Below are 16,115 nucleotides of genomic sequence, written 5' to 3' on the forward strand. Positions count from 1 at the left end.
ATGTATCTGCTCAGAGAGCGCATAGCTGCCTTTTACACTGTTCCAGCCAATTAAAGATCAATAACTGGTCTAGTGCTGTTACTGCTTCATGGAGAAATGGGCTGGGAATCTGCAAGGGAAACCTTGCAGTTTCCCATTACCGTAACTTGATGTTTTTCCTTAGTGTTGTTGCTTCGTCTTTTAACAGGCAAACACCCATCTGAGCTGTTGATTGGGTGGGCCCTTTGGGGGGACAGGGATGATTGTTGGAAGGAAAGGGGAGCAAGTTATTTGCTAAAGTAAATGAATTGTCACTGGAGATTCAGAGACCTCTAACTAGTGTCTCCTGTGCAGGAAGGCAAAATGCCTCCCAAACTGAAGGGCCTACCTTCTGTGTTGGTGTCATCTGACCCTCACCACCAGAGGATGGGCAAGTTCCATTATCATCATGAATGTGAGGAGTTATCCCTCCCTTAGGAGTTGAGACCTGAGTTTCTTGCCTAAAGCTCCACACTAAATCAGTGGCAGAGGCAGCCACTCAGCCCAGCACTCCGGGATACCAGCCTGATGCCCTTTCCATCCTTTCTCCCTAGTAAAGATCATGATTCTGATCTCCCTGTTTCACTGGGCAGTAGTGATTTCATTTCTGGTCCCACTGAAATCAGTGGAACAAGCCAGCATGAATAAGGGCATTAACACTGACCAGCAAAGGATTAGGGGCATAACAAGCTACCAGTCACTGCTAGAGAAATGTCCAGCTCAACAAACCCCTCAGCTCCTTTGCACTCCTCTCTTCAAGTGTTTCTAGGGGAGGATCAAAACAGTAGTTTGATGTGCTGAGTTCAGAGAGCAGCAGCTGGTACAAGGCTATGCGGGTGCATGAATGTTTATAACCCCTGCTAGCCTGGGAACCTGACTGGGAACCCCGATCCCCCTCTACCTAAGGAGTAGGACAGCACAGAGCCCCCAGAAACCTGCTGGAGGACGGCTCAAAACAGCATCTCAGCCGTTCTGCCTGTTTGCCTACTCATGGGGCTCTCAGCACCATAGTGGTAGAGTGCATGCAGATTCCTGAGGACTCTGGCTCCCGTGCACAATCTCAGAGCTGGGTTCAATGTGCTTTCAGTCTGCTTGAACAAAATGCCATCACAGGAACACCTGGGCTCTGCTGCAGACCAGGTCTACACCACAGACTTTTGCCAGCACAGCCCTGTCCAGCAGAGGTGTGTTCCACAAACTGCATCACCGAGAACCCTCCCGCAGATATGGTTATACAAGCAAAACTGTATACAGCTTCTTTTGCTCCAAGTGGCTTGAATGTACTATACTGGCACAAGCTCACCCTTATGAGCTATTATGAGCTGTCCAGACTAAGCTCACTTGGCCAGTAAGGTGCACTGGGAGAGATGTTCCAGCCAAGCACTGTGTGTGCATTTGGTCTCATTCCCAGACATGGGATGTGTGACCTATTTGCACCAGTGTAATGTTCATTGGATTCATACTCCAGTGTAAATTGCAATGGGATATAGAGCAGACAGGCCTGCAGCTCTCCCAGGACTTTGCCATTATTCCAACTCTTTGCCACTAGGTGACGAGAAAGCATGATAAGCTTGACATTTATACCAGGGTAAGTTACACAGGCATAGTTTTCCCTTGATATTTCTGGGTATAATTCTACACTGGATTTGAGAAAGTTATATAGATATAAGGCTGGATGCTGTGCTCCATTCCTTTTTTTTAACATAGGCATGAATATGTCATGTGTCCATGCCCTTGCACTCTCTCTCTGTGAGACACGCACGCAGCCTTGCACACATGCTCTTTCTGCCTCACCTATTCAAACACCTGGTAACACAACTGGAGTTCTCTTGCACATGCTTCCTGTCTTGCCAGCATGGTTGTACCTTTGTTCATTCTGTCTCTCACTCATTTCTCTCAGACATGTGCTGTTTCTTTCTCACAAATACCCACAGACACATACCCTCTCTCTGGTGCTCTTCTCCTTTTCTTGCTAACCTCTCATCTGTAGTAAAATCACTTACCAATGTAAACTGTAACACTGGTTCTGTTTCGGTATAACATGGCAACAATGCTGGGGGAACCAAGTTTGGCCATGAGTCAGGCCTGTCCAGATTGCATTATCTTCTGGAACTTTAATCTGCTAATGAGGCTCCATTTATACTGGCTTGTGCACGTGTAGGATTTTCCTTCTGCATATCCAGCCATAGATGCTGAATTCTTAGACATTAATCCTGCCCTTTCAAGAGAGAGGGAGTTATATTTTGTTATACCCAGTGCTGGGAGCCTTAGACCAGCTTCCAAAAACCACTGTGCAAATTAATCTGCTCTGCTAAGTAATAGTGTCTTAATTCATTTTGGATTTATTTTCCATAAATTGCTAAACGGTGGTTGTTTTGGGTGACAATGCTGCATTGTGCCTGTCTGTTAAGTACACAAACGTTTGGGGTTATTTTCTTTTGTGCCCGTTTTTATCAGTCCCATGCAGGCATGAGCCCATCAATATGCACTTCATTATTCACTGTTCTCTGGGAGAAAGGAGGCCGTGAATGTAAATTACATGTTAGACACCCGTTAGGTTACAATGCGGGGATGTGTCCTCCCTAGGAATTTATTTATTTATTTATTTATTTACAGCAGGCAGGCAATTCATGGTATGTTTCTGAAGTCATAAATTTTGCTTGAAAGCTTCCTTTGAAAGTGACTCGGTGCGTTTAATCAGCCAAGGGTCCTTATCTCAGCCTTGCAACGTGACGGTGTTTTAGCAAAGCGATCCCTCAGTCTGAATAGATTTGCGCGCAAAGCAGTTGGATGCAAAGATGAAAAGGGAGCTCTGTCACGTGCTCACCCAAAAATAGCACCATTGTGATGGTCGCTCGCACCAAGGGAGGCAAAAATTACTGAGCGTAAATGGTCACGGGGTTCAGTGTTAGCCTGGAGGCAAGTGCTGTAGTAACACTGATGCCTCCTGGAGACGTAATGGAGCATCTTTATCCCCTGTGTGACCAGTTACCCTTGTGGCTATCTCAGACAGCTGGGGCTGGTTGAGCTGTCCTGGTCCTTGGTTCAGGCAGATTTAGCTTGACTCAGGGGGCTGCTATTTATATTATGGTAGCATCTGAGTGTTGGAGCTGAGCTCAGGGCCCTGTGGTACAAGATGTTTTGTCTACACTAACATAGAGGACACAGCTCCAGCCCCAGAGAGCTTATACTCTTAACTAGATGGAACCAGAGGCACTGAGAGGAGAGGTGACCCACCCAAGGTCATTCAGGAGGTCAGTAGCAGAGCTAGTGTCTTAGCTACTACTAGATCAAGCTGCCTCTGAGGCAGAGAGGGGCCAGGAATTGAGTGAAGCATGAATGCAAAACAACCCCCTTTCACCTGAGAGTATAGAGACTGCTTTCAAAGTGACCCTGAGAAGCACAGAGTGGGAGACTCTTGCCATCCACAAATGGCTTCTTTCATAAATACTGTGCCTGGAACCCCATCACCTGGGGAGGGCTCAGAACAATTTGCCCCCAGAGCAACCGTAGGGCAGGTGACTGCTGAGGCAGCAAGAAGGATGATATTCCTAGGAAGGGGAGGTGCCTTGAAAAAGATACTGAGATTAGGGCATTCCCCCTTAAAAACAAGAGGCAGAGAGCCAGCCCAGGCATGCAAGTTGAGGCCCAGCTTCTGCCAGACAAACATTGGCCTCTCAGCATGCAACACTGGCATCTCAAGGTGTTCCATACGTCATTCTCCCCACAGCTCTGCTGCTGAGCACACCCCTTCAGGTGAACCAAACAAGCTCTGTCCCATGGACTGGGACAGATGCAAGACTTGGAGCATGCCTGGCTTTGAGTCTAAATGCCAAGAGAGGCATTCTTCCCCCACCTGTATCTCTGCTGTCTCTGAAGCACCCAGCCAAATGCTGAGCCTCAGGACACTTGCAGAATTGCAGCGCATAGCTATGAGGCACTCAGAAACAGGACATCCTGGGCCCCCCACCTGCTTCCCCTGCCCATGGCCTTTAGCAGGCTCCCCATCTAGTGCACATGGCTTCACCATGTCTCCTTCAGGCTGAGCATGGTGACCTCCTGGTGCCCAAACAAGTCTGATGGGAGAAGGGCGTTTTAGTATTCAGCACTGATGTGGAAAGACAAGGTTGAGGTGAGATGTGATGGGCTTTCTAAATTCCTCTCAGTAGCTCCTTTCTAGAGAAGGAGTGGGTGGGAAAATGGGAACCAAAATATACAGGACTCTGTGGTTCAGTGGGATAGAAAATGGGAGATGGCTAAAGTTGGGTGCTGCGACTTCTGGGTTCTTTTTTCAGCTGCTGGATGAAAGCAAAGAGGATTGTGAGGCAAAACTCTGAGGTCTCTTTCAGACTTTGCCACAGGCTGCTGTCTTGGGGACTTTGTGAAAACGCTGCCACCCTCCCTCCTTCCCCTCTCACCCCCCCACCCCCACCCCTCCTGGGCTTTTCCACCTGCAGATGGGAAATAATGATTCTCAGGAAAAGCTTGGAAAGTAGTTTAAGACTCCTCAAAGGTATCAGAGCCACAGAAGCACAAGAAAACATGCTGCTCTTCTCAGAACAGTCTCCTCTACTTGTCCCCCCTCCAGCTCAGTCCTATGTGTGAGTGCATGTATACAGGTGTGTTTATGTTGTGCCTTCCTGCCATGGTGCATGTGCTCTGACATGACTTCTCTCCATCAAATGTTCCCTCCTCCAGAACCAGGCAGAGGCCCATTATAAAGGCCACAAACATGCCCGGAGACTCAAAGCCATAGAAGCCATGAAGAACAAACAGAAAATAGCAGCGGCAACTGCCACCACCAGCCAGGAGAAGCCAGCCGATTTCCCTGCTACCCTGGATGGGAGTGGGGATCCCAGCAGCACAGGTGAGGAGACTGCAGGCCTGCCATGGCTTTAGAGCTCAGAGAGGGGAACGCTGACCTCTGAGATTTCCAGCATACGGGGCTTTTGGCCAGATTGCACTAGGGGAAGGATGGGGGGAGGGGGGGGGTGCAGGCAGAGTCAATGCCAGTTGTTTCCTGTTATAATAAATCCCCTGGGATTAACAGCCCCATGAAATTCTTAATGTATCTCCATAAGGAGCAGCGCTCTGTCCAAATAGCAATTAATGTCATGCTGGCACTGGTCAAAAGCAGCATCTGCCTTGCAACTGACAGCAGTGCTAGCAAGCAGGAGGCTCAGATAGTCACAGGGACTAGGCAGAGCCTGCAGGGCCATTCTGCTCTAGGTCACTTGTTTGAGTCTCACCTATGTTGGTGGTGACTTGGTGACCCTTGCATGAAGTGAGCCTGGGATGCGAGTCTAAGTCCCAGAGGCTGTCAGCTCTGACCCAGCCACCTTCTGGGGCAGATGCCCATGTCCCAACATTTCCCCACATATCGTTAGCCCTAACTATCATCTAGCTGGCAGTCCTGTTCACTGTGCATTGCAATCTTTCTCTATTGCAAGTAGTAGGGGTGGAATAACCTCCTTCAGCATTGCATCGGCCTCTGCAGGAGGCCCATGCTCATCATTCCCCCAAGGGCACATGTATCATGTAGTAGCCAAAAGGCTGAGAACAAGCAGTGCAAATTACCAAACCCAGGGGAATCAGACCCCTATGAGAATAGGCACAGTTCGGTATTTACAAGGAGGTTTTTGTAATGATAACTAATGATGCTGTTGTTAACGACAGCCTTTTCCAGTGATGCCGCAACATTTATATTAATAACACTGCTGTGGCTGTGACATCATAAATAGCCGATTAAGACCTGAGCAGCTGCCAGGTATATACAGTGGCCTTGTGTATGGGCACCCGTTGATTATTAGCTGCTAATCAGGCTAAAGAGGGCTGCGATTAGTAAGGCAATAAAGCTCTGAGTTATAAATGTTTCTTCTGGGGCTGAGGGAGGAGTGAGCTGGGCTGAGGGAGGAGTGAGCAACACTAGGACTGAATTGCTTTTGTGGCTTTGTATCAATTCAGTGGCAAGAAACTGCCAAGACCCTCGGGCTGGGACTTCTGTGTGCCCATCTCTAAGACCCATGTCAGGATTTGGTGCTGGGTATTGTACAAGCATAAAAGTGCCTCAGAGAACTTGCCATCAAAGTGTGAAGAAAGCCCAACAAGAGGGGGAGTGGTATGAAATACATCAGGGTGGGAGAAGAACAAAGGAAACAGGCGCCCAAGGCAGAGGCTCACTAGCCAGCAGTATGTTTAAGGGAAAGGCTGGCCTTGGGATGGAAGGTACTGGATTTGGAGCTAAAGGGTCGTTGGGTCAACATAAGTTTCTGCCACAGTCAGACTGCCTGTGTAACCTTGGGCCATACAGCCTCTGCTACTTAGCTTTGGATCCCCAGTCACAAAAAGGTGGAGAGTGATGCAGCCCAGAGTACTTCCCACCTTGTAGCAGGGGACTACAAGCTCCTCCGGCAGGAGCTTCCTCTCACCCTGTGTCTATGCAGCACCCAGTACTGGGGGCCCTGACCCCTGATAAAGACTCTAGGTACCACCTTAAAACTAATGACAAAAGAAGTGAAGTTCCTCACAGCACAGGTGTCCCTCGGCTGTTAGCTGTAACTTAGCAAAGAGGGGAACCACAGCTGTATTAGGATATCATTGGGCAGGAACCATCTTTCTGCCTTGTGTTCATACAACTCCCAGCACCTGGTCCATGTCTGGGCCCCCTGTAAAGATGATAAATAATAGCTGATCTCAGTGGGACTTTGCCTCTGGCTTCTGTAAAGCCAGGACTCTGTCCGGGTTTTTTTGCTGCTGTGCATATTGTTCAATAACCCACAGTCATTCCAGAGGCCCCGCATACTCATTACTGGAGAAACAAGCCAGTACAGACTTTTACCTGGACAACAGCCCTTCTCCTGATGCCAGACTTCACCTGGCCCCAGGAATTAGCATCCTCAGTCATCTGCCAAGAAACCAATGAGCCTCATGCCATACCTATTTCTGTGGCCACACAGTAGGAGAGGGGCCCTTTGCTTCTCCTCCCTTCAGCTTACTTTGATACCATGTCTAAGGGCAGCTTTTCAAACCAGAGATAACTACCATAGTAAATGAAGCATCTGCTTTGAGCTCAGCATGCCAGATAACAGCCTGACTGTCCCACTAGGACTCAGCCTCCTCCGTCCAACAGAAAGGCAAACAGAAAGAGTATCTCCCCCCAAAGTGGCAGATGCATTAAAGCTAATCATGGCTTTTTATGTCAAGGATGGTTCTGATGAGTCACAGATCAAAGTGCTAGTAGGAAAGGCCCTTGGGTACGCTGGGGTTTGCCAGGGTCGACTTGCAGATGGAGCGTGGCTGGGTTGGCCTTGGTGATATGGGGAGGGGATCTGGGCAGCAGGATTTTGAGGCTTTGGTGCTGTTCCAAAGCTGATAGTCCTTCAACTAACAGGATTGCTTCTCCCTGTGCCCATTCCCTTTTCATTAGTCCAAGCCAATGGCCTCCTGGTGCTGAAGGAGCCAGATGCTGAGTGCAGCAGTCTCATGCTGACACCCACCTCAGAGGAGTCCTCAGCTGAGCTGCCCAACAGCATCCCATCCCTGGTCTCCCCACCTGTTTCAGAGCTGTCAGAGGGTGCTTCGGATGCCACCAGCGTGGCCTCTTCAGCAGCGCAGGGTGCTGAGCCCCAGGCAACAGAATTAGCCAGCAGCATGAGCTCAGCCCCTGACAGCGAGAAGGACGGGAAGAAGAGCAAGCCGCACCTCTACTGTCCCACCTGCAAAGTGACCGTCAACTCCCTGTCCCAGTTGGAGGCCCACAACACTGGTAAGCGGCTCATCGCTAGTATGACCATAACTATACATACTTACTACTTGTGGACATAACTGTGATGAAGAATGCCTTCATGTCACTTTACTGGAGTAGATAAGCAGGCTGGTTTATACAGGACTGGACTCCTGGTTTCTATTCCCAACCCCATGACAAAGCACAGTTCAGTGGTCAGAATAAGGTCCTGAATAAGAATCAGGACTCTGGGTTCTCTTTCTAGCCATAGAAAGAGTGTTTTAGTTTAGGGGTTAGAACGTGACTGGGAGCCAGGACTGTTGGGAAATATGGCCTAATGGATAGAAGAGGTTAGGGTCAAAGTCAGGACTCCTGGGTTCTGTTCTTGATTCATCCTCTGACAGGCAGCATGACCTCAAGCATGTGACTGTCCCTTCACCTCACTGTGCTTCAACCTCCCGTTATGTAAAATAGATCAGGGCAAACCCTAATGGGTGGTTATGAGAGTTAATTAATATTGCTTTATGCAAAGGGGTTAGTTCATGTGACCTTCAAGTAGAAAGTCAATGTGTCCATTCCATAACTGAAAGGTTGAATTTTAGCAAGGACAAATTTGCCTTTATTGTTACATCTCTTAATTAAAAGACATTTTCAGGCATGTTTAATCAAGTGATTGGAAGCTGCTTTGAATTCCTGGCAGCCTTCCTTTAGGCTGATAAGGACCTGAAGGGGAAAAGCCTTCTACAGGCTCCTCTTCCTAGACCCAGGGCAGCATTTGAAGAGCACCCATTGCAAGGGTTACCTTAAGTCCCATTTTCATAAGTGATGTTGGCAGTTAATGAGACCTGGTCTCTGATTCAGCCACTTAGGGACCTTAAAAAGTTAATGCCAGAGCTCCCCCTCATGTCCTACATGAGCCAGGCACTCTCTCTCCTTTTGGCCGTGGTGTGTTATTCACCTCAGAAAAAAAATGCACATAGAAACTGAGGGGGAACATGAGCTCTTTGGAGCAGGGACATCCTTTGCTCTGATTATACAGTGCCCAGCCCAAAGAGGATTCATATGAAGACTAATGAACTAATGTGTTCAAGAACCCTGTCTCTATCATGTGCAGAACATTAGAGCTGCAGGTCAGGACCAGCACTCTGTCTCTCATGGATCAGGGGTTATGAGATGTAATTAGATAACACTTGTAAAGCACTTTGAATGAGAAAAATAGGCCCTGATATAAATTCCTCCTTCTCCTTTAGTACGTGGGAGGCTGAGAGCTGTCGATAGGCAGGCAGACGCATTGTGTTATGCAGGCAGCATTCAGCTTGTCACATGGAGAATCAGCTTCTTATGGAAGGTGGAAGAGTGGCAGGTGATAGATCTCTTCCTTTACATGAGTTTGGGGGCTGCTGGCAGTGATACTTTCTGAACTTTGGAGGATAGGGACCTACCTGGGCTCTTAAAAATAAGGAGCGAGATCCAACTTACCTGTGCAGGTTGCAAGGTCTGGTTTGTTCCTGGAACACTGGGCTGTGCTGCAGCCAAGGAGGAGAATGCAGTACTGGTGACTCCCAGTGGCTTTTGAGTCCTCTGCAGCCCTGTGCTGCTCACTGAAAATGTTTCTTCCTGTCCATGATGGGTAGGAAATACAGAGACTTCTTGCACCCTGTTTTAAAGGAAAAGACACTCACATTCTGTGAGAGCTGGAAATGAATCCTCCCCCCAGCCCCACATAACCTCTGAGTCATAGATTTCATAGACATCAGGGCTGGAAGGGACCTCGGGAGATCGAGTCCAGCCCCCTGCCCAAAGGGCAGGAAGTCAGCTGGGGTCATAGGATCCCAGCAAGATAAGCATCCAATTTACTCTTGAAGGGGTTCAATGTAGGTGCTTGAACCACCTCCGCTGGCAGACTGTTCCAGACCTTGGGGGCTCGGACAGTAAAGAAATTCTTCCTTATGTCCAGCCTGAAACGGTCTTGCAGGAGTCACGGCCATGCAGCTTCCTGGACATCACAAAGGTCACCAACAGGAAAGGCAGCCAAGGGCAGAACCTCAGGCCGAGCTACAGAAGTGGCCTTTTGCCTTGATCAGCTCAGATTACAAAGTTGGAGATTTATTTGGGGGGAAAAAGAGTGAACAAACAAGCAATTGCTGTAGCAGCGGCACCAGAGGTAGCATCAGTGGGGTTGCTGGCTGCTTCCTGCCATTTGTTAATGGACGTATGGTGTCAGAACATAAGAAGCGCCATACTGGGTCAGACCAATGGTCCACTTACACTAGTAGCCTGTCTCCGACCTCCTGGTTAGCCTCCTCATGGCCCTTGCTAAGTTGGCCATCTGTCTGACCAGGAAGGAGGTTCTGACCTAGAGGACCCCCCGTGACTGGAGCCATCTTTCTGTCCCTGGATATTCATGTCTCTGGGTAGAGTATCACTGAGCAGTGTCCATTGGCTCCCTGGACTTGTTTGAGGACCAGTGCACACTGAGCAATGTGCTCTGCTTAGTGTCCTCCCTTGGAACACTTGTTATTAACCTTTGGCTCTTGCTCCTCTCCCTGTTTTCGCATCAGTTGTCCCAATAACTCTGTTGCTGTACCCTCAGTAGGCCCTTTTAGTAACAGATGGGACTAAGTGTTCCTGTATGGACACATACCCACACCCATATGTGCATCAAATAGATCTGTCTCCAACAGTGGCAGAGCTGAATGCTATAGAAAGAGAGCATCAAACCAGATATCCCTAATGTGATCTATCCCTTATTCACTTCCCTCCTGGGCATCCACCATTTATTGGTTTAGAGATGCCAGGCCCCAGAACGGCTTTCTAAAATGTTTTACACTTCATAAGGTTTCCACTTCTTGGTTGCTGCTGATGACTAGAAAACAGGACTCCTGGGTTCCATTCCCAGCTCCATGCCTACAGCCTGCTGGCGGTTAGAGGAAGCAGGGGAATGGGAGCCTGGATCCTTAGGTTCTGTTCATTGCTCCGATGCCAAATCACTGAGCTTGGGGCACTGCTCAGATGCTACAGCATTGATGGCCATTTATATGTACCTCCCTAGACTGCAGTTCTTGTCTAGGTACCAGGTGATGTACACCAGTCGGTTTAGAGTGGCAGTGGTGCTGAAGGTCTGACCCCACAGCAAGGGAAGTTCTCAAGGAAGCCTGGGCAGCACAATCCTGGATGTGGGTGAGATATCCAGCCAGCCACTGAGTCTTTGGAAACCGCATAGGGGAAAGATGGAGAATGAGTCATTGCTCCCATCCCGAGTGTCAGTTTTCACTGGTTTAGTGATAGCTGTGAACAAAATCTCCTAGTTTAAGGTGTCTGCAGTTCCTGTCACAGACTCCAGAAACTGTGAGGGAGGAAACTGCTGAAGGCTTAGAAGCCAAAATACACAGGGGTTGCTGAGCCATCGTTCTGATACAGAAGCCGTCTCCGCTGTCCTCAGAGTTAGGGTACCTGACTGGCTTCTGTTTCCAGCTCTGCCACTGACCGGCTAGTGACCATAGCCAAGTCCACACCTTTGTCACCATCCGTAAAACATTAACCTTTCCTGTGGTATGCTTTTAACCCAGGGGTGGGCAGTTATCTTGTCTGGAGGGCCACTTAATGAGTTTTAGTGTCCTTTCAAAGGTCATGTGAGTTTTGGTATCCTCTTGAGGGCCACATCACTCTTTCTCTCCCCCCACCAAATCTGTAGTATGCCTGAGTCCTCATGCCCTCTCTATCTCTCCCTCCCCTCCACTTCCCACCCCGAGTTGCAGCATGCCCTGCTCCCCCTGCTTCTTGCCCCCTGCCCCCCACCCAGAGCTGTAGCATGCCCCATCCCTGACCCAGAACCCGCCGGCCCCATCCATAGCTTACACCACCACCTGCCTTGGGTGGCAGAAGCAGCCCTAAGTGGGCATTGGCATCAGCTGTGGATGCAGTTTTGGGTGGGGATCCAGGCATTTGTCTGGGCCGACAGTTGATGCCAACATATCAGTGCTAGGTGGAGGAAGCCCACCCAGCATGGTGAAAACAGTCCTGCCCACCTGCCCACCACCAAGTGGTGGCTGAAGCCAGAGCTGCCAGCTGCCTTGGGCTGCCTGTGGGCCTCATCCGATGAGTTGGTGGCCACCTGCCCACGGGCCAGATACAATCAGTTGTTAGGCCAGATCCAGCCCACCAGCTGTATTTTACTTACCCCTGCTTTAAGATCTCTAGATGACAAGCTTATGGTAAGAAGCTCTGATTGCTGTTGAACAGATACTGCCTGTTTGCAGCTCTGGGAACTACCATCTGTAAAGCCAGACATCTCCAAACAGCACAGCCCCCCCTCCCCAGAGTGGGAGTTGTTCTCTCTCTGTGTGCAGGCCATAGATTGCTATAACCGAGTCTCAAAACAGGGAGAGAAGAGCTGTATCAGGTCACCCACAAAGCTTTTTTGCTTGTAGCAGAGTTGAACAGAGACAGGCTTCACCTCCCTTTGAACTGAGCCAGTCCTCACTGGTAGTCACACAAGCTTGCACCCCTGCAGGCCGAGCCAGAAGGAGCCACACTCAGTGAGCCTTAGCTGGGAAATACTGTGTAGATCTCCCATTCCTTTCCCCTTTGGAAGTGCTGCTGGCTTTGACTCACTTCTGTCCTACGTCTGACTTCTGAGTCCCACCAGTTATTGGCAAATCTCCTGTGCTTTTAGCTAGAATTACAGAGGTCATTGTATAAAGGGCAGTTCAGAAGTTCTTCAAGGCATGTGACTCCCCACAGGATCCCTGGGTCTCACCACCCAGCTCTGGGGAGAACCCAAGGCACGCATTCCTGAATGTCACCCAGCGGGTACTCAAGAAAGACCTGATCTCTTTGGTACCACCCCCCACTCCAGTCGGAGTCAGCCCTGTTTTCTCATATTACCAGTGCCCAAAATTAAAGCAGGCTCAGCACGCCTGCCCAGAACCTGATCCCGAGGAGGATGTGAGAACATTACCTATAGGCTCAGAGACTGGACCCAGGGAGAAATGCTGAGCTAGCTGACTTGGGAGATGGTTTCCAGTGATTACCTCTGCTTACATTATATCTTAATGACACAACATGCTGGGCACTAAGTGTTCGGCTGCTTGGTGCGGTGAGCAGAGAGATGCCCTTGGACAGCACTGGACATCGTTTCCTCTGGCTCCTTGACCTTTATTAGTGCAACACCTGCTCACACCTCTCCGCCTATAGTCAGAGCAGTCAGCACAGTTCTGCCTTCTGTTCATAACTTGGATGTGCAGTATTTACTCTGAGCTGGAGCTCCACATAGGAGGGCTGGGGCAACATGAGATCATGGAGTGCACTTGCTGTTTCACCCGGCACTGAGGTTCTCCACTCATGCAAACCTATGCCAGTCTGATTGTAGGGATTGCTAGTCCAGGGCAGAATGCTTCAGAGAACTGGGATTGTTTTGGCTTCCCTGGATTCTCTAATTGGCTTTGCCACTGGTCTATGTTACCTTGAGTAAGTCGCTTCCTTCCCTGTTCCTTGGTCTCCCCTGCCATCGCAGAGTTTTGTTTTGTGTTCTGCATGGAAGAAGGCAAGCTGCTGGGGTTTGTGTATGAATAACACAGCCATGGGTGATATTTTTGGATAATCGTCATGGTAAATTTGAAGGCAAAGCACACTCAACTCCTCCACTGCATTTATCAACAGCATCTTCACCTTAGTCAAGGCATCTGGTCCCTTTGCTTAAAGACTTTCATTTTCCCTCTGCTGTCCAGGAGCCAAACACAAGTCCATGCTGGAGGGTCACACCACCCAGATGCGGCGGGGCCGAGGCAAGGTCCTCTCCCGGGCAGGACACAAGTCCAAACGGATTGGCAACAAGGGCAGCATCAACATCCAGAACAAGGCGTTCCACTGCCAAGTGTGTGAGATCTACGTGAACTCGGAGACCCAGCTTAAACAGGTGATGGCTCTAGCCCTCCGCTTGCCTGGTGAGATCTTCCCTTTTAGTGTCTGTCCTTGGAAATACCGGGACATAGGGACAGAGGAATCTATGATGCCTGTGAAAGGCCCACCCACAGGAATTTCCACAAGTGGTGGAGTGAGGCATATGCTTCCTCCAGACCCCTTCAGTACATGTTTGGGGGTGGGTCTCTTGACATGTATAGTCCCATATCTTACTGGAAACAACCCTAGCCTCTCCTCCCCCCAGAACACCTCACTACAGATGGCACCTTGCAGAGCCCAGCTCCCTGAGGAAGAGGTTGAAATGCCTGGACCCTACAGCTCCTCCCTTCTTTGGGGAAAGATTGATTCTTCCAATTTTTATAAGTTTGCAGGGTCACAGAACAGTGAAGCAGAGGAAGTGGGGGGATGGGTGGGAATTAGCAGACAGAGAAAACAAAAAGATTAGACAGTGCATTGAAATGGATCCTGAGAAATCGATTCATTTATGTAAAATCATACTTAATTCTGAGAAAAGAGGCAGCAGCAATGACATTGCAGGAGGGATAGAATGGAGCCCAAGGTAAGGAAAAGAGCTGTCCCTAACAGCAGTCACACAGTGGCAGATATTTCCCTTCTAATGGCTGAACTATGCATAGAGGGCAATGATCTGGTATCAGCTGCAAGCTAGGTGGCCTGATTCTGTGCCTCAGCCAGTAGAGAGGTGGCACTCTGTGGTCCTGGGTTCAGCTCCTGCTGATGATTATGTTGAGGCCATTGTTGCCTGCATGGTGCAAATCCCAGAGCCAAGACATCAGAAGCAAAGGATGTGTTATGGAATGACTGAGAGAATGCACTGAATGTGCAGTTCCATGTCTCCCATAGGGCAGGCACAGAGCAGGGCTCCAAAGGGTCATTCCTGGGGATAATGGGTTTGCCAGTAGATTTCCCAATCCCTATGTGACCCTCTGGCTTTCCCACCCACAGCACATGAACAGCAGGAGACACAAAGACAGGCTTGCTGGGAAGCCGCCCAAGCCAAAGTACAGCCCATACAATAAGCTGCAGAAGAACGCTGCCCTCGCAGTGAGTATTCTCAAGGTATCTGTCTTCCAGCAAACTTCCTTCTGGTGTGTTTGTCTAGAATTAAGCTTGCAGCATTCGCTGACTCTTGTGATATTACTGCAAGATCTGTGATATTCCGGTGGGGTGGGAGGGTGGCCTTAAAGCCCCAGCCCCTGGAGTCCTCTAACTGCATCCTAATCTCCGCTCCCTATGGGGGTGGGGGGAGTTTCTAGCCCCAGTTATCATAAAGGAAAAGCTTGAAAAGAAGGCTCCTAATGATCAGTAAAAAGACCCCAAGTTTTATTATTTTTCAAGGCTTCCATGCCAACACAATGATTTTGTAAAGCAGCCATTTTGTGATTGTTGAAAGCTCGGAGCCACCGGTACCGTTTTTCATCTGACAACAAGCTCCAGGGTTTGTTTATAGAAGTTGACACAGGTCTGTCTGTAATGCAGCAGCAAGTCCAGAAGCTCAGCCCATCCCTGGGACTCAGTGGGAGCACTGCTCATTAGTCTAATAACACTGCACAGTAGCGTGTCACGGCAAAAACTGTGCTAATAGCCTACTGCACGGTGTTATTAGGCTAATGCACAGTGAGCATCACCAGATAACCATGCGCTGGTGCTACTATGCAGTAACTCTAGGTATTGTGCATTTAGTTAATACTTTATTAAGGAAGTACTAAACTAAATGTGCAGTATCGTAAGGCACATTAATGAATGTGTAGATGTGCCCAGTAATAAGGATCAGCAGTTTTGGCCCTTATTTCTTGTTCCCGTAGGGGAAGTCCAGGTGCTTTTATCGTCAGGAGGCAGGTCAGCTTAAGGCTTCCATGGAGGGCTCTCCTCTGCATCCATTCTTGCCAAGGGACCTGAACAGAGGGTCCCTTTAGGCTTTCTGTAGGAGGCTGGGAAGGAGTTAGCTTTGCTCCATAGGCTGGCTGAAATAATCCGAGAGAGGGTTGTGGTTGTCAGTGTTCAAATAGACTCAAGCCAGTGCTGCATGGTCCTTTCCACACTGGAGGGTGACTCCAATCTGATGCCATATCAGCTAATGGGACTGATACACATTAATACATGTAAAAGCAAGCATCTGGGCACGGTCATCCAGTAGTTCCCATCCCCCCCACAATGTTCTCAGTATTTTTAAGGAGACACTGTTGAGACCTCTCCCAGTTTCACTGCTTTCCAAACAGCTCCATTTTGTCTGTCCTGTCAGCTGCAATGAGATCAGGTCTTTGCAAATGGCTCCCCAGGTACGGGAGCATCTCGGGGCAGAGGAAGGATAAATCACCATTGGAGCAGTTCCCAGTGAACACTGTCACCCAGCAGGGAACCAGGACCTGGGACATGTGAACCCAAGTGTACAAGATGCCACCATGATCTTGGAAGAATTCTCGGCATCTTCCTG

General features: G+C 49.2%; 1 protein-coding gene across 7 annotated transcripts in view; it reads left to right on the plus strand.

Moving 5' to 3' along the window:
- Positions 1 to 16,115, plus strand: part of LOC149866879 (zinc finger protein 385C-like) — a 236,715-nt gene that overhangs the window by 215,586 nt on the left and 5,014 nt on the right. For 5 of the 7 annotated variants that reach the window (XM_090044403.1, XM_090044408.1, XM_090044406.1 and 2 more), the window contains 4 exons: positions 4,717 to 4,885; positions 7,445 to 7,783; positions 13,471 to 13,658; positions 14,627 to 14,740. In XM_090044403.1, the coding sequence (XP_089900529.1) occupies positions 4,717 to 4,885; positions 7,445 to 7,783; positions 13,471 to 13,658; positions 14,627 to 14,740 (810 nt within the window). The remainder of the gene's footprint in view (positions 1 to 4,716; positions 4,886 to 7,444; positions 7,784 to 13,470; positions 13,659 to 14,626; positions 14,741 to 16,115) is intronic. The other 2 variants (XM_090044407.1, XM_090044404.1) reach the window with 2 other exon arrangements.

Source organism: Crocodylus siamensis, chromosome 4 (genome assembly GCF_052110815.1).
Source record: "Crocodylus siamensis isolate JL-2025a chromosome 4, ASM5211081v1, whole genome shotgun sequence".
NCBI lineage: Eukaryota > Metazoa > Chordata > Crocodylia > Crocodylidae > Crocodylus > Crocodylus siamensis.